The sequence below is a fragment of the Lissotriton helveticus genome, chromosome 6 (genome assembly GCF_964261635.1).
Source record: "Lissotriton helveticus chromosome 6, aLisHel1.1, whole genome shotgun sequence".
NCBI classification, from domain to species: Eukaryota; Metazoa; Chordata; class Amphibia; order Caudata; family Salamandridae; genus Lissotriton; species Lissotriton helveticus.
This window is the reverse complement of record NC_136067.1, coordinates 1420045848-1420072781: the sequence shown is the minus strand read 5'-3', so window position 1 is coordinate 1420072781 and position 26934 is coordinate 1420045848. Positions and strand designations below refer to the sequence as shown.

General features: G+C 45.6%; 1 protein-coding gene across 2 annotated transcripts in view; it reads right to left on the bottom strand.

Annotated features, from left to right (window-relative positions):
* ADGB (androglobin) overlaps positions 1-26934 on the bottom strand; it is a 1448570-nt gene that overhangs the window by 460771 nt on the left and 960865 nt on the right. For both annotated transcript variants that reach the window (XM_078649209.1, XM_078649210.1), the window contains exon 23: positions 4811-4904. In XM_078649209.1, coding sequence (XP_078505335.1) covers positions 4811-4904 — 94 coding nt within the window. The remainder of the gene's footprint in view (positions 1-4810; positions 4905-26934) is intronic.

The window sequence follows — 26934 nt, the reverse complement described above, 5'->3', positions numbered from 1 at the left end:
CCTCGCCTTATATTCCGCAGTAGCTTCCACTGTCAAGTGCTGTTTGGACATGAATATGTAGTCAAATCTCGAGAATACCTTATGTGCGGCCGAATAAAATGAATAGACCGTCTGGCCAGGGTGTAACCATCTCCAGACATCCGTGAGTCCTATATTAGCAATCAGCTGGGATAGGGGGGGGTCCGGTTCCCCCCCTGGACGGCGTCCCTGACCGGTCCCGCCCCATTTCCATTACGTCATTGAAGTCTTCACCTACTATTTGAATGGTGTCAGCCGTATCTAGGAGTATGTTGGCCAGTGTCTTGAGCGTGTTCGCCTGCAATTTGGGCGGTGCATATACTGAGATGACCGTGTATGTGCGTCTGTTCCATGTCCCCTGGACCCCACACAAGTTCCCAGAGGGTCTATCCAGGTGCGTGTAATACAGAAGGAGGAGGTGTTCTTTATAATGACTGCTACCCCTCTCGAATCAGTAGTGTAGCCCGCATGTGCCAGAACTTTGTGGCGCCCCCTGGCAATGAAGGGACAATTAGTTCCCTTAAGATGAGTTTCCTGTAGGAAAGTTATATCTGGGTCCAGTCGTTTAAGGTAAGAGTTCACCAGACCTCTTTTAATCTTATTACGAAGCCCGTTCACATTCCAGGTTAGGACACTAACTCCCCTGTCGTCTGTAGGTTGTGCGGCTACGTCACTCGCCATTCAGAGGCACAACTAGAGCAGTGTGGACGGTCTCTGGTGGAGGAGTGTAGTGTGGAGCACCAAGGCACATGACTGTATTCAACCGATTGTCTCCCCCTACCCCCTATTATAATCACACCAACCTGGTTCTTCACTCCATAGGCTATTCTTTCTACAACATTCTTTGTTGACTCGTTGGTGTGGTTACACATAACCTTACACTCACTTGAAAAAGTTACAACAAGGTGTGCCTATCATTAAAACATCCTCGCCACTTCTCTGTGTGTCTGCATCCACATCTACAGTGTCTACATCAGTCAAGACCTCATGCAACCCCGTGCAATAAGTACATACATCAGGTCACATAAGAGAACTAATCAGAAATGATCAAAGAAAAAAGAAAAATGTGTGGGTGGTGGGTAGGAACCTCACGGGAGCAACCACCTGGGAACTACTGACCGGTTCTCATCAGTGTGTTCCTTTTCTCATCATCGGCTCCTTCCCACCAGAAAACAAAAAACAAGAAGATGGAAAACAAGATATATCAAATTAAATCCTAATCAACCTAAAGGTGTGTATCCCTATAGCACTCTTGTGCATCTACCCCCTATTGTATCAACACTGCTACTCAGTGAGATCAACATTAAAAATGAAGTTAGATAACCCTAGCTGATTGAACAACTTTATTCCATGCCGGGTATCTACTCCCGCTAAAACCAAAACCTTGCCGTTGTGCTTCGTTTTGAATTATAAGAAGCCCTTCCCCCTCCCCCCAACCAATTTCCCCCGAACAAAACTTTGCGAAAACCCTCAACCCCACCCCACCCCCTCCCCACCTTTTCCTCCCGTCCATCCCATCCGTGTAACAGGTAACTTACAGGACTTTCAGGTGGTAAAGGTCTGTCGCCCTCCCAGTAGAAACCCTAACTAAGCTATCCCCAAGGCTCTATCTGAACTGCCCACAAGGCCTTCCGTGTCTCGATTACCAAGCTAACAATAGGACAGGTCTCCCTGTGCTGTGTGGGCCGACAGAAGAACCAATAAACCAACAACAGTGGGACGTGTCAAAACCGGAAGGAAAGTGCTTGTAACTTGCGTGCCCCCATAACGATGAGCTGCTTTTTCGGATATCAGTTCTATTCTTCTTCAGGAGTGGGAATCCTGTGTTTCAATGTCCTGATCGTCCAATGTGCCAGTCGCTCCTTGCTCCAGCTCTCTGATTGCTGTGACTAGAGGATGTAGGGATCGTTCCGTCAGCTCTTCCCCATCTGACATACGGCCACTTCTCTCGTCCTCCGCCTCTGCGCCTGTGTGATTCACCAGGCAGCTGAACCTGGATCCCGGTATCAAATCTTCCTCGGCTGGCGTCGTTGGGTTCTGTCCCCCTCGACCCGACGCGGAGTGATCGGGGTATGGAGTCGTATGCGAATGTCTTCTGGTCCGCGGATTCTGGAACCTTTGAGCCTTGGGCGGGCTCCTCCGGAAATTGGCGGCCGCCATTTCGGATCGTATTCTGCGGCCTTCCTCCTCGGCCTCCCGCAGCAGTGGGTGTTCCTCTAACCATTGCCAGGCCTCCTCCGGTCGATTAAAAAAGTGTGACTTGCCTTTGAAAAGTACTTTCAATTTCGCCGGGAAGAGCAGCATGTATGATATGTGTAGATCTCGCAATTTTGCTTTCACTGAGTCATAGGAGCGTCGTTGTTTCTGTACATCCTGGCTGTAATCCGGGAAGATCATGATATTCGCGTTGTCCAATCGAAGTTCACCCTTTTTTCTGGCTTCTCTTAGGATGAGTCTCTGTCCGCAAAATTAAGAAAGCGTGCAATGATCGGTCGCGGTCGCGCTCCTTCTGGCGGTTTCACCACTAAGGCCCTGTGCGCCCTTTCGATGACGAAACAGTTCGAAAATTGGGCCTGTGGGAAAGTTGACGTTAGCCAGGAATGTAAGAAGGCCGCTACATTCGTCCCCTCGATGCCCTCTCTAAAGCCCACAAAGCGCAGGTTGTTGCGTCTTGCCCTATTTTCTGCATCATCCACCCTCCACAACAGTTGTATGTGTGATGCTTGTAGTTCCGCCATGTCCTTCCGGAGGGTGGTGAGGGAATCCTCTGCTTCGCCGATTCGGGCCTCCGCCGTCGTCACCCTCTCCTTCAGATTCCGAAAGTCTTGGTGCAGCAAGAGGACTTCTGAGCCCACCTCGCCTATTTTGACCTCTAATGCTGCTCTAGAGTCCTGTATATCCGTCCTAGAGGCTTGGATCGCCTCCAGAAGCATGGCGGTGTACGTGCGCGTGCCAGGCGCCGCCGGGATCATCTCCTTCTGCGCACGGGTCGTGGCATAGTTATCGATGGTTTCTTGCCGCGCCGTTTTCGCCACCGGATCTCTCTTGGTCTGGTGGTTCTGAGTGACAGTAAAGGAAATCAACAGAGAGGCTGGGGGATAGTGACCTCTGCTTAGCTAGAACAAGATCTGCTCTGAGGCGCCCTATATTCCCTTATTCCACTGCACCTTCTGCTGCACCTGCATTTCCCTGACAACCAGCTGTGAGCTCATCAGGGCCAGCGTACCTTCTCACCACCCACTCCAACAGTTTTCCTGTGAAGAGGGGCCAGAGAGCGATTCACATCCACCTATGAAACTTTGTTCAATGACAAGCTGCAATAAACCTCAGTCTGTCCCTCATACCAATGTGGCACTTTCAACCTTTATATTGGCATTTCTGACAGTGCCGGTGTCAGTTGCTTCTACAAACTCTGCAGCACTGCAAAACACATCTGCTCATCAAGGGCACACACCCTGAGATAAAACGAAACTGAGTAGGAAGAAAGCACAAGCGACCCCCAATATGGATGGTAAGCGAGCAGCGCAGTTCCACCAATGCCGCCCAACAGAGTTCCATCTGCAGAACCAAGATAGATATAGCCTTGCAAAACTGTGTCCTGACTTTGCACTTTAACTACAAAGATAAACTTACAATAAAGCTGTATTTCTGTCATAGATGGTCAGACAGCCCACAGCACAGTTTTAGCTATAAAGTAACCACAAACATTTACTCTGAGAACAAACTGCAATATTTGGCTTCCTGAAGTTATAAAGTACATCTTCCTAAGGTAAATTAAGTAATTTTTCCTTCTTATAAATATAAAAGAATTGACATTTATTGTGTGTGATAAATGTCCCAACCGAACTAGGCATTCCATCCCATTCTACATCCGTCCACTCCACCCGCAAAAGAATGCCACATAATAGGGAGTCACGGCCAAGGATCAATAAGCCAAGGGAGCCATGGGTTGAAAAAGTTTGGGAACCACTGCTCTATGGACTAATTAGAGTCTTGATCAGGTCTGAGGTTCCAGGTATCACATATCTGGGCATTGGTACAGCTTTTCGGGTTTTTGGGTACAGTGTCTTCATCATTGATGAGAGGCAGCATTTTGACTGAACCATATGCAGGCTGCTTATGACTCTGAGATTGGACTGGTCTTATACAATTTCTTAATAGTTAATTGATCAATCCAATCATCGTCACTTCCCTAGTGTTTCTCATTATGTCCAAGCCTATTACGTCCCTTTGGACAGTTCCCTTCAGCGACAACAAAATTTATAATATGCCATTAGTCCATAGATAGCTTCTGACAAATTAAATGCAAGCAGCTAAACATCTATGGAAACACAATTGTTGGACTCTACCTCAGTGAGCCATGTAAGACGGTCAGCATTACCCAAAGATCAATTTTATAATCAAACAGATGAAAACCCATCTTCTGTCATGACTATGAGAAGCTTCATCGCCAGGTCAAGCATAAAAACATGGCACAGCTAACTGATTTCAGACATGACAGACAGAGACCGCCAATTCCATATGCTCACAATAAAAGGAAGGTTGTCAACTGAAGAGTAGCTAAAGAAATGGTTGAACTCCAAAGCAAGCTTCTTGAGAAAGGACTTTCATACCATGTTTCAAGTGATATCCTGCCATTAAATTCATGAAGCTCAGATACTTGGCTTAGGAACAGCTATACCATCTATTTACTACACATCCCACCATCAATTTCAACATCACTACAAAGTTAATCTCCACAACAGTCTCAATATATATCGTTACTCTTCTTCAGACAATAAACACAGATTACCTCAGTAGTACAGCGCCATAGTGGTCAATATTTTGCTGTAATGTTGCCCATACTTTTTCTAGAGTTTCTTTGGCAGCAACATTTTCGGGTGTGCCTAAAATAAAACACAAATTAACACAGGTTTTAAATGCTATAAATCACATTACAAATTACCAAGCGGATGTTCCTAGTTACTAATGCTATCTGTTGCATTGTGAGTTACCTTATAGAATGGACAAAATAAAATTCCAGCAAAAATAAATAAGTAACCTTTTTATGGAATCGTAAATAATTTCTAAATGTTCTCATTTTATATACACCACACATGTTTGATCAATGAACGTATAGATTCACATCTGTGATTAACGGGGATGTTTTTCACAGAGGAGCTGAGTTACATCAGCACATCAGCAAGACAAACGAGAGTGACGCTTCATATGTCTATGATATTACTATGATCCAAGGGTCTGGAAACATTCCCTTTATTCAGCTAGCCATTTACAATTTGATGTAGTTTATGGCCGCCCCTGGCCATAACCTCTACCGTTGCTCATGTGAGGCCTGCAGGGGAAGAGGATGCAAGTGGAGTCAACACATATGGAGCTATACATATCCAGGTGTCCTGTTACCGAATTACCCTTGACATTGGGCTAGTCTCCCTCGCTCAAATGTTAAAATTCACTGCGTTCTGGTGTATATTACTGCACCTCCTTTGTATTTATTTCTTTTACCACTGTATTTGTGTTCCTTTTGATCTCTGAAAATTCAATAAAATATTTGAAATAAAAAATTAAAAAATCCCCTTATATCTTGCCACTCTTTTCCCATACAAAGAATCCATAGCTCGCATCCTGCCGCCTTTCCTCACCACATTTTATGCAATCTCACTCTCCATGACCTTACAATAAAACTGTACTTGCCAGTTTTTCTATTCACCCTTTGCAATATTAAGCACACCTTAACACCAACAATGTCCTACCCGCAGTCCTGCCATCCATACTCAATCTCTGAAAGTAGCAATATCCTCTCTGACACTGGGAGTAGAGAGCCTTTGTTCTTCGAAGTAAGGTTTACTTACCTTCAGAAATGATATTAACCACTCACTTGATCCTCATGAGTGTGCTTGGTATAATAAGACCCTGCATGCCTGTGATCCAGTCTATGCATCACTTCTCGTCCTACTCAATAGGATGTGAAGGATAGAAGATAGATGGAAGCATAATAGATTAGCTATATGGAATTCAGAGTCCACGTCGGGCAAAAAGGAAGGGCAGGTGCAAAGAACCAACTTCTTTATTTCTTTCCAAATCTTGTTTCTTTTTTCATATAAGATCAAACAGCCTCAGCCAACGTGTTTCATTCAATAATGAACTTCTTCAGGGCATTTCATTATTATTTTGTTATCACTCCAAAAAGAAGAAAACATTTTGTATCAATCACAATCCTCTCTGTTATTTTTAGTCTTGTTTTTGTTTATGTTCATCTGTTATTCATAGTGATTCAACATGAAGGTGTGCATCATATTCCCTGACATAATCCTCACGATCAGGATTAGACATACACCATATTGACATCCACATCAGTGTCACATGGTCTGACAGGCAGAACCCTGGGCCCTGGGGAGAGGGTAACATTATGGTTCACCATTAAAAAGTTTCATGATCTCCTGCTTTGCCCCATAGATGATTTACTGTATTGCCTCCTTGGCCAATGCCAGAGTGTGTTCCGTGGGAGAAGAGAGTATGGACTTTGAGGTTGAGAATGACTGCTCTTGTTTGTTTTCTTGTTTGCCTTAGGTGCTGGAGACCATTGAGGTGTGAAATCGGCTTTGGAGTCAACCGACTCACCAACCCTTCAGCAACAGACCTATTATTGGGAGTAGCCCAAAGAGTCACGAGCTGTCCTGAAAGGTTCACCACTGTTAGCTTGAAGGCTTTGACCTGCGTGGGGTCACCATATGAACTGGAGGACCTTTGTATCAACTTCTTATGTGGAAGGAGTTTGTCCTTCATTGAAGAAGAATCCGTCATTAGGGAACGACTTCATGACTCTAAATGATCCCAAGAGGGCGACTGCTTCCTCGAGGAAAACGAGTACTTTACCTTGATGCGAGCCGCGTGTGCTTACTTTGGGAAAATATCTTAGGAAAATATTCCCTGGCAGACTACTCATCTTTGGGAGAGGAAGTTTGTTTGGAAGTATCTCTAAAGGCAATAGCCAAAAAAAAGTGCCTTCCTGATCATTGATGGTCTTCCGGTGCAAGAAGGTACAAGAATCACAGGCTGTGGCATCATGGCACAACCACACCACATAAAACCATCACCTTCTTGAATCACACCTGCAAGGCTTGAAGCCTGAAGCCCCTTGAGTATACGTTAGGCCTAGTCATGGTTGAAAGCGGAAACATTTCTCATTGAGACACAAAAATAGAACTTCAGACCTCATCAATGACATGCAGGTTGAAACCAATCATCATATGAGTATTGTGCTTTGGTCTCTGGATTGCTGGGAAAGGCACGAAAACATACCAGTAGCTTTCATTTAGGTCATGTGCACTGCTAGATTATAGCAGTGAATAAACAGATTCCAAATCTGGTACTGACTCTAATGGCTTAATCAACAGAATAAGATTTTTTGGTTGATTTGAAAGTGGCTAAATGGAGTACGTGCTCTTTATTTGTCCTGCCAGGTGGAACGCTCTGGACGGACTCATGCCCAGATGAGATATATCAGTGGCTTTAGATTTTCAACTCAGAAGCCTTCCCTTATAATCAATGAGAATTTTGGATGAAAATATCTTGCAGATCTTACAGTCTTCGGGTCTGGAAAATGTGTAAAGACAATATATGGCTCTCATGTGAGGATATAAGGGACGCTGGGGAGCAATGTAGGTTTTAAATGATGGAGTCACTTGAGACTTCATGGGGACACAGATTTATTATTTTCAAGAGGTTATATAAGGGTGTTATCAGCTGAGTTCTGGAGTATGTCCTCTTAAAGGATACTTATAAAAATGTCTACACTTGGTATAGTCCGAGTGCATATTACAAAAATATATATTTTGAAAGCACTTGTTTCATCTTAAAAGCAAAATCATTTTGCAAATATATTTTGAAAGCACTTATTTAATCTTAAACACTAAGGGGCCGATTTATATGATGGCTGATGGCCCGTTGTACTACGAGGCAGACGGAGTGAATGACTCCGTCCCCCTGGTGAAGGGACCACTCTCCAAATTTATACATGACCGCCAAGCTGGAGGTCAGTTTTAAAGCATTGGCAGGAACCGTGATAATGGCGTTTCCTGTCAATGTACATTGCTGTTTGGTGCAGGCTTGCATCAGCATGAAACAACCTTGCACCAAACAGTAATGTTTTTTATTTTCAGAAAGAAAATCCCAAAACAGAATTTTCTTTTTTAAAGTAAAAAATTAATGCTCCCCCATCATCGAAGATATTTCCCATGGCTGGGGGAGCATTATAAGGTTTTTACTGTCCCTCACCACCAGGGTTTGCCTGGCGGTGAAGGACAGTATAAAATGGCAACATGTCCACCCATCCTGATTGGGTGGGCAGACACGTAGCCATTTCTCTGATATCAATTGCTCTGTTAGGTCGTCAGAGATGTTTGGTTATGACGGTGAGGGAGTAGTCACTGCCGTAGCCAAACCTATGGTCCGCCCACAATTAAATCAGGTTAGTGGACCATTATGTTGGCTGTGTGTATACTCTTTCACTGTTGTGACGGAGTTTACACACCACTAACATATAAATCTGAACCTAAACCATTTTTCAGCGCCCTAAATGATGTTATTTTAAAATAATGACTTAAATATTCAGAGTGCTTTCTGTCTCAGGTTGGGGCCTCGTAGCAATATAAATACATTCTTATCCTTACCAGACCAACCAGGATTCAAATCAAATGCACAGAAATCTACAGTGATCAATGGAAAACAATTGAGATTTTATCAAGCAAAAGAATGCATTTCCCACCAGTTTAACTTATATTTTTATTTATTTAGAAAATGTGCGTTATTTTATATGCAGGTACATGAAGGTGAAAAACCAATAAAATAGTGGCAGAATATTTTGTTCTCTTAAGCTACGTCTTTGACCCCACACACATACTCACTGACCCCAACCCCCATGGCACTCAGGGTCAGAGTTCCCATGCTTTTTTATGTACATCAACCACAGCTTGTAAACGAAGAAAGCCTGGAAATGAGCCACATAAACATGCCACTCTTCCAGGCCATCTTTATTTACAAGTACACACTGAGACATTTGCACCCTCCCTTTGGGAACCCAGCCATAGAACTCTGCACGGCACACCATGACACTTTGAAGAACTATGGTATGAACTATCATATTTCCACAGAAAATGTTCTGAAAAGAATTATTTCTGAAGCAAATTATAGACTTATCTATATGAAGAACGAGCAAAGCTCTAGAACTCCCTGTAAACATGTTGTGCAGAACAAATCGGAGATGAGATGGTTCTGGGAGGGGTAAAAGTCACAGCACACTCAACTCACTGGATAAACTTTGAGTCCTTTTCATCAGATGACAGGGCTACTAACAAGACACAGTTTTAAGGCCTTCAATTCTGTTATGTCCTTCTACTGTTACTGGAAGGTGAATGTGGGATTCCAGCATCAATGACAGGGAATAATTCAATCATGTCAGATCCAGTGTTGGAGTAAGAAAAGTATATTTTCTTAGACACAGTTGTTGAAATGTAGTCCTGATGAATTCAGCTATGTAGTCCTGATAGGGGCATGGCTTTGAGCCCTTGACGGATGGTGGCGCACGGGTGAAGCTTCTTGGCAGGGTGCGAACGGACTGCGTTTAGCCGTCAGCACCGGAGTTTAGACGAGGCGTTTTAGGCAGCGGATGCTGGCCTAATGAGAAAGGAGTCCTCCAATGTCTCCTACGTGGCTCTGAAACATGTGTTGTTGTATTTTATGATCCAGCTCGGAACGAAGATCATTGTGGCCACCATTTTGAATATGCTACTCAAGACCTCGTAACCACAGAATGCTGCATCACAGACTTGGGTAGGCTTGCTTATATTTATATCACACTAAATTATAAAGCACTTGCTGTGTTTCGAACACTTTGAGAGCTTTAATGGTGGTGACCTTATATTAATATAGAACACTTGGAAGAAGTTGTTCTTTCCACTTCAGAGAGTTCTCTTCGGGAGCTGCCATTTTGCTTTTTTGGAGCATCTTGGAAACTTTACAGTTTATGAAAGGAAATAGGGATGGCTGCTCCTGTTTCATGTGCATTTCCTTCCATTGGAAAAGTCACCTCAACATCATATTCGTTTAGCATATGACGGATTTCTCGTGTTGAACTAGTGTATGAGGTAAAAGACATAGAGCTCTTCAACACAAGATAGTTGTTTTTTTAGGACTCGTTATATACTCCCATTTTCTCAGAGCTATTGTAATTACTCCTTATCCTATGGGCCACCTGCATCGTGCTCTGCACTATCTTTTGTCAAAAACTCTAACATTTTTACTGAATTTGCTAAAATGGAACACTCCTTGGTATCCCTGTCTAAAGTTCTTCTCCTCCGAGCTCAGCCGCTCAGGTAACAGTAAAAGCAAACATAAAGAACTTGAAGAAAGACCTTCCGTCCCCGCCAAAACCTTCCTCTCCTGTATCCTTGGATATATTGTTGGAGGAGATACGCGCTCTTCGCCCTTTTATAGAGGATACAAGCAATAAATTGCAGTTTTTCCACAGACAATTGGTCTAAAATGGATGAGTGCCTCAATACAGTAGAAACAAAATGCCTCTCCTTTTGTTCCCATCATTGCTATAGTCACTGTTTTGCAAAGACAGGTTTCTTTACTTAAAAAACAAGTCAAGGACCTTGAAAACTGAAACAGAAGAAATAATCTTCGCATTTATGGCTTGCGGGATGGTATGGAGGGTTCTGACTCCATCGCTTTTTTCAAATCCTTTCTTCCTAAACTGCTACATCTACCAGAGGATACCGTGCTCAATATCTAGCGCACCCACAGACTGGGATGACAACCGGCTGGAACAACAAACTCACAAAGACCTGAACTTCCTTGAATATACTGATCTGTTAAAAGTTCTTACTGCTGCTAAGTCAATTGAATGCATTGGATGGTCTGGATCTACCTTATTTTTCTCTTAAGACTATGCCAAAGGTACTGCTACCAGACGTAAGGAATTCCTCATTATGAGACCGAATCTATGAATGTTGGGGTCCCGATATTGACTTTTTCAACCTTGCCTTTTCTAAGTTACTTACAAGAACAGAACTACAACATACAAAGACCCAACCAAGTTACTGAGCTTTATTAACTCATGCAAAACAGAATCCATGTATTTCTCTGGAGCTTCGACTTCACAGATTGTTTAACGCTATTACGTTCCTATTGCAACCTATCTTTTTTGTATTAACATGCTAATTCTTTGATATACAGTTTAATAGTTTTGAATTGTTCTTTTGATATCCGTTTCTAGCTCTTCATCGCATTCCAGTAAAATGTCCCTTCGTGCCCGTCATCTGGTTGAACCTGGGTTTGTCATCCGTTCCCTGTGGCTCCATCTTCTCTCCCTTTTTTCTAGGGTTAGTCTAGGTATGTCTCTCTATTCCTATTCTCGTATTCTTCCTCTACTTTCCTTTTTTAATATCTTTTTCCTTTTTTCTCGGCTTTCTTTTCCTCTCCTTTTCATATTTCATCTCTTCCTTTTTTATATGCCCTCTATTCCACAATGGTTTCTTCATTCATTTTTTTCATCTCTCATGTACTGTATGGTTAATTTATTGTATTGCTGGACTATTTCATGGTTTGTTGTGTATTCATTGATGGTTTACCCAAAGTGGTGTCTCTTGTTGTCTTTTCTGATATCGTTATGTCTCTGAAATTAGTTTCTTGGAACGCTCCCATTAAAAGACAGTGGTTTTTAATGCACTTGGCCAAACTAGAGGCCAATGTAGCTCTTATACAAGAGTCTCACCTCACAGCAAAAAAACCTTTAAAGCTAGGGAGGGGTTGGGTAGGAGAGATTTTCTTTTCTCCAGGAGATGGTAAGCGCAATGGGGTAGCGACACTTTGCCATATATCGCTTTCTCCTAATTTACTTTCTCAAAGTTCTGATGATGAAGGAAGATGGCCGCATACAACATTGTTGTTTGTGGGAGAGGTGTGGCGCCGCGGCCAGGGCGACTGACGCTGGAATCTGGGGATCAGGGTTCGATCCCCGGCTCCGGCGGCAGGTTAGCCCAGCACCATGTGACTCTGGGCAATAGCTTGCTTAATCTTCCCGACGGCCCCCAGCGCCTAGAGACCCTTACGGGTGATTGTGCGCTTTACAAATGTGGATTATTATTGTTTGGGAATGCTCTGATATCTTTATTGGTCATCCCTTGCTTGTCATCTCTCACAATGCATTGATGATAACTTTATCTTCGCTGGTGATTGTAACCAAGTTATTGATCCAGTCATTGATCGCAACACGACTTATTTTGTCCCCCATAAAAAATGTTCGTTCAAACGATTCAGCAATACAAGCTAATTGATGCCTGGAGACTCTGCAACCCTACCACAAGAGAGTACACTTTCTACTCTCCGACTCACCATCCTCAATCATGAATAAACTATTTCTTTATATCTCATAAGATCTCCCAATCCTTAAGAGCTGCAGATATTGGATCTATTCTAATATCTGATCATGCTCCAATCTCTATTCAATTAGACACTTTGCACACTGTAATATCCCCAGGAAATACGTATCAATAATGCTCTGCTCCTAGATTCAAAGTTTACTTCTTCCTTTGTTTCTTTCTTTAACAAATATTTTTTGTTTAATCAAGCAGATTCCTTACCTTTTTCTGTTTTTTTGGGACGCTTTAAAGGCAGCTGCTAGAGACATCATTATTTGCTTGGTTTCCAATAAACGTAAAACCTCACGTAAACTAACCAGAGACCTCTTAATTGAAATAAAGCAATTGGAGCATTCATATCACACTTCCAAATCAAAAGATTGTTTAAATGAACTTATCAATGCCAAGTTTCCATTTAACCAAGAATCGACAAACAACGCATCAACTTATTTCTTAAAATCCAGTGTAAAGTTTTACAGTGGTCAAAACAAAGTGGGGAAATCATTAGCTAATTATTTGAAAGTGAAATATAGAGTCAAATTTTGATGAACAACAATCGTTGAAGTTAAAAGATGTTGACACTTTGAATGAATTTCTTACCTTTTACAGAACATTATATACATCCGACAAGTCTTCTTCAGAAAACCACATTTCTCTATTCTCTTCCGATACTCAACAGTCCCCTTACATCCAAATTGGTCTCACCGCCTTAGAATCTGATCTAACACAAAAAAAACTCTAGGCTGCCCTACAGACCCTCATGCAGTTACTCTTACCCAAATTACTTGACCACTTAAACTCTTCTTTAAACTCTGACAGGTCCTCTGGTTCGTTTGAAGATGCCCTAATTTGTCTTACTCCTAAAGAGGGGAATAACTTACGATGCTGTAAAAATTATAGACCTATTTCGTCAGTAAATATAGATTATCAGAACATTTCTAAAGCTGTGGCAATACGTTTGGATTCCCATCTATCCCAGTTGTTAATTGCAGAACAATCTGGCTTTGTTAAAGGACACCTCATCACAGACAACACTCAGTTATTTTTTGACATATTATCCAAATCCTCTCACTTACCTCATTCGTTGGCCGCAATAGCCTTAGATGTAGGAAAAGCAGTTGATAGAGTTGAATGGCCCTATCTTTTTCAAACACTTAAATGGTTTGGTTTTGGCCCTAAAATTATCTCGCTAATTTCCATTCTTTACTCACAACCAGGGGCAGAAGTATGTGCAAATAGCAACAACTCCTCATACTTCAATTTAGGTAGAGGCTTCTGTCAAGGCTGCCCATTATCTCCCTTCCTTTTCAACTTAGCCTTTGAACTTTTTTTATTGAAAATACGTCAAAACCAGGATATACATGGATTTGATTACAGGAAGCAACAAATCAAATTGGCAGCATACACCGATGACCTACTATTTTTTATGTCACCACCACTATCCTCTATTCCTGCCTTTCTACATGAAGTCGAATCCTTCACATCTGTGTCTGGATATAAACGAAATAAAGATAAAAGCGAAATGATGCCTTTAACTAAGTATACTTTTAAATAAGATTTTGTTGCTTCTAATTTTGCCTGGAACTCTATTCACATGAAATATCTAGGTTTATACTTTACCTCCTCCATCCCAGCAACAATCTCTTTGTGTATGAACTAATCTGTACAAAGAGTCTCCACATTGACTGCTAATACGCACTCCTTATATTTATCTTGGTGGAGACGCCTAGACACTATTAAGATTATGTTATCACCTATAATACTCTATACCATTTCTAACATCCCAGTACCCGTTTCTTTAAAGTATTAAAAGAAGATAAACTCAGGGCTATCTTTATTTTTTTGGAATAATAAAAAGTCCTGTATATCCATATCGAAGTTATCAACACCAAAATCAGAGGGTGGCATCAATCTTCCTGATTTTTTGACCTATTAGAAATCATTATTACTCTGTCAGTCTTCAAGATGACTTTCTGAATCTCTGTTAGATTGTCCCTTATGGGTGAAACTCGAACATTCTTTTCTCTACCCTTTTTCATTTCAAGAGTATTTATCCTTTACTCGTAGACTTCAATCTTTATCTACCCCTATTATTAAATACACTTGTAATTTGTAGTCTCATCCCCTGATACTCGGAACAAATTTGGATTAATTTCTGAAATCCACAATTTGGCATAACAAAATGGTATTGATACGAAGCAAACCTTTATATTGGAAGTCTTGGAGACAAAAGGGTTTAATCTGGATCCATCAACTTTTTACACATAATGAAGTTATGCCTTTTCTGCAAGCTCGTCAACTCTTTGACTACTTAATTCCTTCCAGTCTAAATACAAACTTCTACAACAAACCCTCATGATTTCGTACAATCAACTTTTATCCTTCAATACTAACATTTCCCGTACTATCAAAGGGTCTTCTTTGCACCGATCCAAAGGCCTCTGTTATATATACATTTTTGCACCCACTGCTTAATGATAGAAAAAAAACTAAAGTAGAAATCTCCTGGGAGCAGGATTTAGAAATGTGTTGCTCCATTTCCATATGGAACAAAATATGGATACAAATCAGAAAATCCTCTACAGCAGCAAACACCACACAAACACTTTTTAAAATCTATAACAGACTCCTGTTGAGCCGGTAATCTTAAGTAAAAAGCATACTGGTTTCCCCAATACTTGTTGGACATGCAATTACCCGTCTGGTGATTTATATCACCTACTTTTCACTTGCCTGCATGTCCACAAATTTTGGAAGAGCATATGGGCTCAGATTCATTTAATTTTTGTTTCTAGAATCCCCTTTTCTAATATACATATGTTTTTAGGGAGTCTATCTCTAATCTGGGTGAAATCTAATTGCAATACAAAGATTATAGACCTTTTACTGGCAGTTTCTTTTCAACAAATAACCAAAAATTGGAAAGATTTCACCAAATTACCTTATCAAGCTTGGGGGTATGCCATTTGTTATAATCACTGACTCTATACAGCCTTTGTATACCCTATTCATATGGCCTCGAAGCGCCTGCATTTGTGGGCACCTGTTACACTGTTCACAGATGCAAGAGCCAAGAACTCGTTTTCCCTAACCCCTGCTCAACACGAAGTTTCCCTACCTCCTTGACTTTCCACATCTTAATTCCATATTAACTTGTTCATATTAATGTAATTAATGAGTTTTTTTTTAATTTATTTTTTGTTTTTATTTTATATGTTTCACTTTGCGGTATGCATTATTGTAATCCTTCTTTTGTGCTTATTTTACCTGTCTTTTCTTCTTATATTATTCTTTAAACCATGCTAATTAATCCAATATTTACTCCTTAGAATTTTGTACTCTAACCTAATATTTTATGATTAGCCATTGTTTTGACTGTATTATGTACCTTTATCCTAACATTTTCCTTTTTTTCTTTTGAATAAACTTACTTTTAAACTGAAAGATATGTAGTCCTGATGAAGTCATATATATATATATATATCTGAAAACAGATTACAGAAAATGGCAGCTTCATCACCACAATTTATTTGGGGGCAAACCTCAGAATTCTACATCTCATCTCTTGGATTTGGAGCTATGGGGAATACCATGAACTACCAACAGTGCAGGTGCCAATTTCACCTTAACTACAGACACCTCAATGGAATGATGTGGATCACATCTTGAAGAACTAGTCAAAGGACAGCTGTCCATACAAAACACAAAAATGCACATTAAAATGTTAGTAAAGTCTTGTGTTACTTATCTGGACAAGTTTTGAATCTCCTAAAGATGCCCCTTACTTTCTTGTAACAATGACACAAGTAGAGGATATATTCTAGGTTTTCCATAGCAAAGACATGACATGTTTTGGTAGACATTTCATGCCAGAATGTTAGCTCTTACTAAAGAAAATGATCCATAGTCTGCGTAGGTGAAGGTCAGCCACGACCGGTCCACTGGGGCTGAGGGGCCACCCCTCCCCCACCTGTTGCCCTTCACAAACAGTGTGTGTGAGGCTGAACAAAGGTAAGCGTGACAGACACTGTTCATTTTCAGGTCAGGCAGCCATGAGCCAGACATGTGCTAAATGCAGAGGCTCCTGGCTGCCTGAGCTGAACTTTGCTGGGCTGATCATGATGCACCTGATAGGTCCAGCAGTAGTGCTTGGTAAGCATGTGCAGAGAGGCTGACAGTGCTACTTGACAGATGTTCAGGACAGGGACTCTGCAGGCTAATGCTCTGGTCGAATGAGCATGCAAGCCCTCTGGGGGTTGCTTCTTGGCCAATGTGTAGCAGATCTTTATGCAGAGTACTATCCATCTTGAGATGGTCCATTTCTGTACAGCCTTCCCTTATTTGGCCCCTACATACCACACGAAGAGTTGATCATCTACCCTTAAAGCACAAGTTACTACTTGTGTAACGATATATCTGTAAGAGACATTAGTTAGTATTAGATTCCTTACCTTAGAATATCCCCAGGCGTCAGACTGGATCCGGAAACTTTTGCGTAGCAGTACCCTTGCGCGTCGGTGGGCGTCGTCTGCGGCTCCGCGTCCGTCGTCGGTGTCGTGGGCGCCGTGATGACGTCGTCGGAGTACTTAGACGCCGCCTCCGCGTGCTGACGTCAGTTCTTAGACACAGCTTTTCCGCGCCAGAAACGCAGATCCATGTTAAAAACCAACACTGGTGCCATTGAAACTAGGGCCCTGAAAGGGGGTAACCCTAACCCTAGATATCGGTTCGCAGAACGGGGAGGATGGGTGGGTCGGTAAGGAATCTAATACTAACTAATGTCTCTTACAGATATATCGTTACACAAGTAGTAACTTGTGCATCTGAAAGAGACACGTTAGTATTAGATTCCTTACCTTAGAATAGATACCCCAGCAATACCAACCCCGGTGGTGGGTCTGCGAACCAATAATCACACCAGAAAGTCCTGGAGGACAGAACGGCCAAAGAAGCCATCCCTCCGGACTTGGCTGTCCAGACAGTAGTGTCTTGCAAACGTGTGCAGCGATGCCCACGTAGCTGCCTGACAGATGTCCTGTAAGGGCACTCCCCCGCCCAGGGCAGTTGTAGTCACCGTGGCTCAGGTAGAGTGAGCCCGCAATCCAACAGGGGGCTCCTTTTTAGCCAAGGAGTAGCATGCCTGGATACACAAGATGATCCACCGGGAGATGGTCCTCTTGTGCACCGCTTTCCCCTTCTTAGCGCCCACGTAACCAACAAAGAGTTGGTCATCCACCCGGAACTGGCGTGTGCGATCCAAGTAAAATGAGAGCGCACGTTTTGGGTCCAGACGGTGGAGCCGCTCTTCCTCTTTAGAGGGATGCGGTGGCGGGAAGAAGGTTGGCAAGGTGATAGACTGCCCGATGTGGAAGGCCGTGACAACCTTGGGCAGGAAAGATGGCTTAGTACGCAACACCACTTTGTTCGGATGGACAGAAAGGAAAGGTGGAGTACAAGAAAGGGCCTGGAGCTCACTCACTCTCCTGGCAGAGGTGATGGCAACCAGGAAAGCAGTCTTCAGAGTAAGAAGGCGGAGAGGACAGTTGTGAAGTGGCTCAAAGGGAGCGCACATCAGAAACGTAAGAACCAGGTTCAAGTCCCACTGAGGCATCACAAACGGAACAGGAGGGAACGTGTGTGTGATGCCCTTTAGAAATCTATTTACAATAGGGGACTTGAACAAAGAAGGTTGATCAGGCAGCCTCAGAAAGGCTGAAAGGGCAGAAAGGTAGCCCTTGATAGTGCCCAGAGCAGAGCCCTGCTGGGCAAGAGAAAGAGGAAGAGAAGAACCTCAGAAAGAGGGGCAGCAAGAGGATCCACAGCCTTTGCTGTGCACCATGCCACAAATCTGTTCCACCTGCAGGCGTATACCAACTTTGTGGAGGGACGCCTGGCTGCCAGAATGACGTTACAGACTTCAGGAGGCAAGTCAAATGGCCTCAACTGTCGCCGCTCAATCTGCAAGCATGGAGGTGGAGACTGGACAGGTTCGGGTGGCGGACCGTCCCCTGCTGCTGCGACAGAAGGTCCTCCTGAAGAGGCAGACGAACCGGGGGATCGACTGACATACTGAGTAGCTCTGGATACCAGTACCTTCGAGCCCAGTCCGGAGCCACAAGGATGACTTGGGCCCGGTCGCGCTTGATCTTCTTCAGCACTCTGGGCAGAAGTGGTATAGGCGGAAAGGCGTACAGTAGACCGCAGCTCCACTCACGACAAAAAGCGTCTCCGAGCGAGTGCCGCCTTGGAAATTCCAACGCGCAGAACTGATGACATTGTGCGTTCTCTTCGGTGGCGAATAGATCTAACCAAGGCTCTCCCCATTGCTGAAAGAGGCCTTGCGCCACGTCCGAGTTCAGACGCCATTCGTGATCCATCATGCACCGACGGCTGAGCTCGTCCGCCCTGGCGTTCAGAGAACCTGCCAGGTGTTGAGCCACCAGGGTCCCGCCCTGGCGTTCCAGCCATTGCCAAAGGCGCAGAGTTTCCTGGCAAAGGGTCCACGACCCCACCCCGCCCTGTTTGTTGCAGTACCACATGGCGGTGGTGTTGTCCGTGAACACCTGCACTACACTCCCCCGGACAGAGGGGAGGAATGCTTTCAGTGCTAGATGAATCGCCCGTAACTCCAACAGGTTGATGTGGAGCCGGGCCTCCGCCGGAGACCAGAGGCCTCTGATCTCCGCCTCTCCCATGTGGCCTCCCCAGCCCTGGAGGGACGCATCCGTCACAACTACGTGCTCCGGTTGGGGAAGGGAGAGGGATCTGCCACTGACCCAATCGCGGTCCGTGAGCCACCACTGCAGCTGTCTCGCAGTGCCCTCCGAGATCAGGACGTGGTCGGATAGGTTGCCCTAATGCTGGGCCCACTGAAACTTCAGGTCCCACTGCAGAGCCCGCATCCGCCACCTGGTGTGATGCACCAGCAGGATGCAGGCGGCCATCAGCCCCAGAAGCCGCAGCGTCAACCTGACCGAGACCCGGGATAACGGCTGAAAGATGGGAATCAGAGCCTGAATATCCCGGACCCGCTGTTCGGGTGGATAAACCCAAAACCGCGCCGAGTCCAGAACCGCTCTGATTAAAAGGAGCTTCTGAGAGGGGCACAGGTCTGACTTCGGCACATTGATGGAGAACCCCAGCCGGTGCAGGAGATCTGCTGTAGTCTGGAGGTGGCTGACGACTGTCTGGGGCGAGCCCGCCTTCAACAACCAGTCGTCGAGGTAGGGGAAGACTGAAATCCCTAACCTGCGCAGATGAGCTGCGACCACCGCCATCACCTTTGTGAACACCCGTGGGGCGCTGGTAAGGCCGAAGGGGCGCACGGCATACTGAAAGTGCTCGTGGCCAACCGTGAACCGCAGGTAGCGCCGGTGGGCCGGCAGGACGGGGATGTGGAAATAAGCGTCCTGCAAGTCCAACGCTACCATCCAGTCTCCTGGGTCCAGGCAGCTGGGACCTGAGCCAGTGTCAGCATCTTGAACTTCTCCTTCCGGAGGAAGCCGTTGACGTTCCTTAGGTCCAAGATAGGGCGTAGGCCCCCTTTGTCCTTCTTGGGTACCAGAAAGTAGTGAGAGTAGCAACCACCTCCTACTTCTGGCCCAGGAACGCGCTCGATGGCCCCCTTGGCCAAGAGGGCCGTAACTTCCTCCTGCAGAAGTCGCAAATGATCCCCCGATACACGGTGGTTCTACGGTGACATGGCTGGAGGAGTCGCCGCGAAGGGGAGGGAGTAGCCCCTTCGGACGATCTGCAGCACCCACCTGTCCAGTGGAGGAGGTGATGGCGAACCCTGCCCCCCACTGGCGTCACATGGGCATGAAAGCACGGACTAGGAGGGTTTTGAGGCGGATGCTGTGGGGGAAGGTGTGGACTGACCTCGCAGTTGTCCCCGACCGCCGGGACGGCGGTTCCCACGGCCGCCACCGCGTTGGGTATTACCCTGCGGAGCGTGGCTGGCAGCACGTGTGGGTACACCCTTCCGTGGCCACGAAAGGAATGAAAGGCAGCCGATTGCTGGCGCGGGGCCGAGAGGCCCAAGGACTTGGCCGTAGCCCTGGAGTCCTTAAAGCGCTTGAGCGCATGGTCTGCCTTGTCGCCAAAGAGGTGACGGCCATCAAACGGCATGTCCATCAAGGTGTTCTGGACATCGGCCGAAAAGTTGGTGGACCTCAACCAGGCGTGACGTCTGACCTCCACCGTCGTTGCCATCGCTTTACCCAGTGAGTCGGTGGTATCCAGCCCACACCGTATAGAATATTTGGCTGCATCCCGGCCCTCCACAAGGGCTTGGCCGAGTTTGGCCCGTACTTCCAACGGACACTCTGGCAGCACTTCCGCAACCGTATCCCACAGAGAGTGGGTCTAGCGGCCCAAGAGGCATGCAGTGTTGGAAGACCGCAGTCCCAGACTAAGGGACGAGAAGATCTTTTTGCCGTACTGCTCGTACCTCTTGGATTCCCTGTCCGGCTGTGCCGACGGGAATGCGGTCTGGGAATTGGAGCCCTGGATGACCAGGCTCTCGGGGGTAGGGTGGGTGGACAGGAAACATGGGTCACCCGGTGCTGGGCGGTGGCGTCTGGCCACGTTCCTATCTACGGGCGAAACCGTAGCGGGCTTGGACCAAGTGCCCAGACGAACGTCGGTCAAGGCCTCATTAAAGGGCAGCAGAGGCTCCGCCGAGCTTGACTGCGGTTTAAGGACCTCAGTGAGGAGATTAGTCCTCACGGCCGCGACGGGGAGCTCAAGGCCCAAGGCCTTGGCAGCCCTCATCAACACCACACTGTAGGTTGCCCCCTCCTCCGATGCCACAGTAGGAGGGGAGACAAAACCAGTGTCTGGAGAGGTGTCCAGGCCACTGGCCTCCCCAAGGTCTCCTGCCCAGTCCTCATGAGACTGACACTCTCGGGTCAGAGGGTCCTCATACCCCTCCCAATCCCCTTCATAACCCATCTCCTGAAACTCAGGGTTCTCAACTAATGGGGCCTGCTCATAGAAGTGAAACTCCCCAAACGACGCCAGAGGACGGTGCCGGAGGCGACACCTGATGGTCCGACGCCGGGGAGGTCGTAAGGTCCACCGGCGACGATCCAGATCCCGAAGAAGGTCTAGCGGCCTCCCGCGGCGCCGGGCCCAAAGGCGCCGGCGGCGCCGGGGCCGCTGTACCCTGCGGCGCCGGGCCCGAAGGCACCGGCGGCGTCGGGATAGCGGAAACCTGCGGCGCCGGGCCCGAAGGCGTCGGCGGCGTCGGGGCCGAAGCACCCGACGGCGTCGGGGCTGAAACCCCCGACCTGCTAGAGGCCCCAGACGGGTCCGCTGGGCCCGAAGGCGCCGCGGAGCCCGTCGGAGGAGAGAGTTTCCTCAAGGCCATGAGGAAGCGCTCGATCTCCTCCGGCGTCGCGTTGAGCCCAGGGACCGGAGGGTGTGGAGCTAAACGCGGCGCCCGCAACTCCGACGGAGCCGCGTGGGCGGTGTCACCCGAACCCCCGGCCGCATCGCGCGAGCGTTGGGGGGAGTCCGCAGAGCGATGACGCCTCTTGGACTTCTTGTGCTTCTTAACTGTCGACGACTTCGACCCGGAGGAGTGCGGCCTACTCTCGGAGCTGTGGTGGCTCCGAGCCCGCGACCTGTCCCTTGACCTCCCGTGGGACCGAGAACTCTTGCGGCGCAGGACCAACTGCCGGAGTTCGAGGCCTTGTCGTTGTGATTGACGCCTAGACAAGTTAAACACAGGTGGTGAGGATCCGTGACCGACATCGTGCCGTCGCAATCCTCGCAGTGCTTAAAGCCGGGCATCCCTACGGCACCAATCGGAGTCGAAAGACTTCGAGAAATGATCAAAAACACGATCAAAAAGTTAGTCAAAAATTGACTAGGGTTACTGCTTTTTCCAGATCTGCGCTTGCTGGCGCGGAAAAAAGAAGAACTGACGTCAGCACGCGGAGGCGGCGTCTAAGTACTCCGACGACGTCATCACGGCGCCCACGACGGACGCGGAGCCGCAGACGACGCCTACCGACGCGCAAGGGTACTGCTACGCAAAAGTTTCCGGATCCAGTCTGACGCCTGGGGATATTCTAAGGTAAGGAATCTAATACTAACGTGTCTCTTTCAGATTTCTTTTGTGCGATCAAGGTAGCACAATAATGCACTTTCTGGGTACAGATGGTGGAGTCTCTCCTCCTCTTTGTAGGGTCGGGGCCAAGAAAAGAAGATAGGCTGAGTGATGTTCTGGCCTACACGGAAAGGAGTCACAACCTTTGGAAGAAAGGAGGCACATGTTTGGAGTACCAGCTCGTCAGGATCAAAGGTGGTGTAGGTACGGTGTGCAGGTAGTGCCTACAATTCGCTGACCCTCCTGGTCGGTGTGAAAGCCACTAGAAAAGCAATGGGTGTGCACATTAAAAGAGTCAGAGCATGGTTTAAGTCCCACTGGTGTATGATGAACGGCCTAGGAGGAAACATATGTTGCACACATTTGGGGAACCTAGCTACAACAGGTGACTTGAACAAAGAAGATTGATGAAGCAATCGCAAAAATGCTGAAATGGCTGATACATTTTCTTTAACCATGCCCAGAGCAGAGCCTTGCAGGGCTAAGGATAGAACAAATAAAAGAACATGAGAAAGGGATACAGTAAAAGGATTGATGTTCCTAGATCCACACCGTGCCACAAATATATCCCATTGGCAGGCCAGAATAACATCACAGACTTCAAGAAGAAGGTTAAAAGCTGTCAACTTTCACCGCTTAATCTCCATGCATGAAGGTGAAGGGGGTATAGGTTCAGGTGCAGGACCCCCCTGTTTTTGCGGAGGTAGCTTGATTTGGGGGGTGATGCTCATGCTCAACATCTCAACCGGATACCAAGACTCTACCTGCCCAATCTGGAGCCACACAAATAACTTGGGCCAGGTCATTCCTGATCTTCTTGAGAAGTTTGGGCAGGGGTAGTATAGGCATGGAATAAGCAGAAATGCATACAGGAGGCTGCAGTTTCACTCTAGATGAAAATTGGCTCTGAAGGATAGCGCTTTGGAAACTTCAGCGAGTAGAATTGCGGACATTGCATATTATCGGCGGTGGCAAACAGATTTAACCAAGGATCTCCCCACTCCTGAATGAGACCTTGCACCACCTCGGGATGGAGATGCCATTTGTGATTTGCTAGGCATCATCATCTGAGTTTGGCCGTCCTGGCATTCATTGAGCCCACCAGGTGTTGAACCACCAGGGAAATACCCTAGCATTCCAGCCATGTCCAGAGATGGAGAGTCTCTTGTCAAAGGGCAAGACCCCATCCATACTGATGGTTTCAGTACCACATGGCACCGGTGGATGTGTTTCATGAGTGTTTACGGGATACGGCCCGTTGGCTGCAGAACAACTCCCTTCAATTTAATGCGGCTAAGACCGAGGTGCTTTTTTGTGCAGGGGGGAGGATTCCTCGTCCTTTTCCTGATAACTTCTGGCCCCCTGAAACATCGGTCAAAGTTCAACCAGTTGAAACTATCCGCAATTTGGGTATCATGTTGGACAGTGGACTTTCTATGGAAGCTCAGGTCACAAAGACTACAGCTTGCTGTTTTGCAATAATTAGGTCTCTGCGGAAGATTATGCCTTTACTTCCCTCTCATGCACGGGCTCTGGTAGCCAGATGTACACTATTGAGTAGGCTCGATTATTGTAATGCCCTTTTACTTGACTCTCCTGGCTTTCTGCTGGATAGGCTTCAGAGAATTCAATCTGCTGCAGCTAGGCTAGTCTTAGGGCTGCCCAGAAGATCGTCTGCGTCAGCAGCATTGGCTGAACTACATTGGCTTCCTCTCAGGCAGAGAGTACAATTCAAGTCTCTCTGCCTGGTCTTTAAAGCCCTTCATGGGCTCGGAACCCCAATAATGCAATCAAAATTTGCTTGGTATTCTCCCACTAGACTGCTTCGCTCTTCATCGGCTAGATTGGTGAGAGTACCTAGATTCAGAAAAGTTAGATCAGGGGGCAGATCTTTTGGGGTGGCTGCCGCTAAGTTGTGGAACAGCCTCCCTTGGGAGGTTAGGCAAATTAGGGAACTTCTCCCTTTTAGGAAATCTGTGAAGACCTGGTTGTTTCCTAAGCCTTAGTCTCCTGTACTTGCTTTAACTTCTCTCTTGCCTCTTGTGTAGCCTCCAGCGCCAGGATGCCTGTAAGGTGACAGTGCGCTTTATAAGCTGATTAAATAAATAATGGCGGTGTTGTATCATCCTTGATCACCTGCAACAGCCTTTCCTTGATTGAAGGAAGAAAGACTTTCAATGCCAAGCAGTTTGCTGAAAGCTCCAACAGGTTTATGTAATGCCTGGACTCCACTGGAGACCAGAGTCCTCTGATCTCCACCTCTCCCAGATGGGTGGGCCATCCAAGAAGTGACTCATCTGCCACTACAGTTAGCTCTGGTTTGGGAAGGGAGAGAGGTCTGCCACTGGCCCAATTGCAGTTGATCAGCCACCACTGCAGATCTTTTGTAGTTCCCTCTGAGATCTGGACCATGTCGGAGAGATTCCCCTGATGCAGTGTTAATTGGGACTTCAGGTCCCACTGCAGAGCCCACATATTCCAACGAGGATGTGTTACACGCAGGACGCAGAAGGCCATGAGGCCCAACAACCTTAGGGTCATTCACACTGAAATCCAGGATAGAGGGTAAAATATCAGAGTCATAGCCTGAATATCCTGCACTTAGTGCTCTGGAGCATAGACCCAAAACTGTACTGTGTCCAGAACAGCTCTGATGGATGGGAGCGTCTGCGAGGGAGTCAGGTGTGACTTTGGCACTTTGATAGTGAACCCCAGCAAGTGCAGAAGATTCAATTATGCCACCCTAAACTCTATCACATATACAACACTTTTGCTTGGGGCATTTCTGGAAGATAAGCCATCAACTGAGAGCAAGACTGAGGTCATGATTTCTTTGCCCCTCAATATCCACTTTAGACAGAATTTAGTTCATGAGTGCCTTACAAGAAGTGTAAGCTAGATACATTATAATATTGTTTTCTTCGAAGTTGTTGGTCAAGCAGTCGAGGAGGTATTGTAAGGTACAGGAACCGTTTGATGGTACAGGAGAATTATCATCATTAGGTCCTAAATGACTGCAATGTCATTTACGGTTTGAAGTAGATATAAGCTGTCCTATTGATACATATCTTATTTGTGCTGAAGATACAGAAGTGTAAGAATGATAGGTGTTTTACTTGATATATGACACTGTGCATTCAACAATGTAGACTTGGAAGAGTTTCTGTAAACCTTTAGGGAGGTAAACTGCATAAGGTTTGACCAAGTCAACAGACAGCATTTTTGGTCATTGTACATTCTCATTTTCTTGAGCTTTGATGGCCACCTTTACCTGCAACAATGAGAATTAAACTTTTATTTGGGCCCTCCCCTCCTCCTATATCTACAGGAACAGCTGTATTTGTTAACTGGGACATTTGTAAGAGCTTTCATTTTTGTTGGCTTATGGGACAGGGAAAACATGCCTTCATAATATTCTATTAATTTATTATGAGCTATTTCAACCCATAGCAGAAAAGATCTGGCAGAGGTGCCATGGGCTGCCATTTGAAAAAACTGCAGTTTTTATGTTCTGTAGCTTTTCTAAACTCCAGTCATATCCTGGCAATACATTTTTTGCCTTGTTGTGATTCTAGTTTCTCTTCTTAGACTCTTTATCTATAACAAGTTGCCCCAAGACTAGAGTCTTCATTCCAGATCAATTTTACAGCAGTGCATTCCTAGTCTTTCTACTGGTTCATTGTATGAAAGTGGATTATTATTTGGGGTGGGCAGTTGCCCACTTCAAAGAATAACAACACTAACTCATCAGGGTGATCCTCAAAGGTCACAAAATTAAACTGGGCTCACCCCTGGTAGCTAAGGTACTGATCAGACAGGTTTAACTTAGGTCAGGATGTAAAGTATTTTTGCAGTGCCAAACAGTCAAAACACCAAACATCAAACAATAAAAAATCGCAATCTCAATCAGAAACAAATAGAGTAAAGGTTAATGCAAAATACATGATACCAAAAACAAAAATCGAATAGGTGAAACCAAACATTTGTCTTTTTAAAGATTAAAGTGAAAATAGCACAAAAAGGCATTAAGTGTCAATAATAATCTATGGATGTAAAAAACAAGGACCTAGGTGCAATTTCAGGCTGACTGGGATGAGATGTGAGCCATATACACCAAACCAACACTATACCTGTCAAAGATTTTATGTTCTGACTAATTCTTTTTTATGGAGCTCAAAATTCCAAATATTCTAGGGAAAACCCTCCCAACTTTTTCTGGGCAGCTTCTGGCAGGCTAATTCTAATTATCCCCAAGGAGGTTCAGACAGGTAGCTTACTAAAAGTTAGTTTTCTTAAATATTTATTAAAAATCTAGCTTCATCAATAAATTGGATTTTTAATGGATATGAAAAATAGACCCTAAATGACTATTCTACCTTT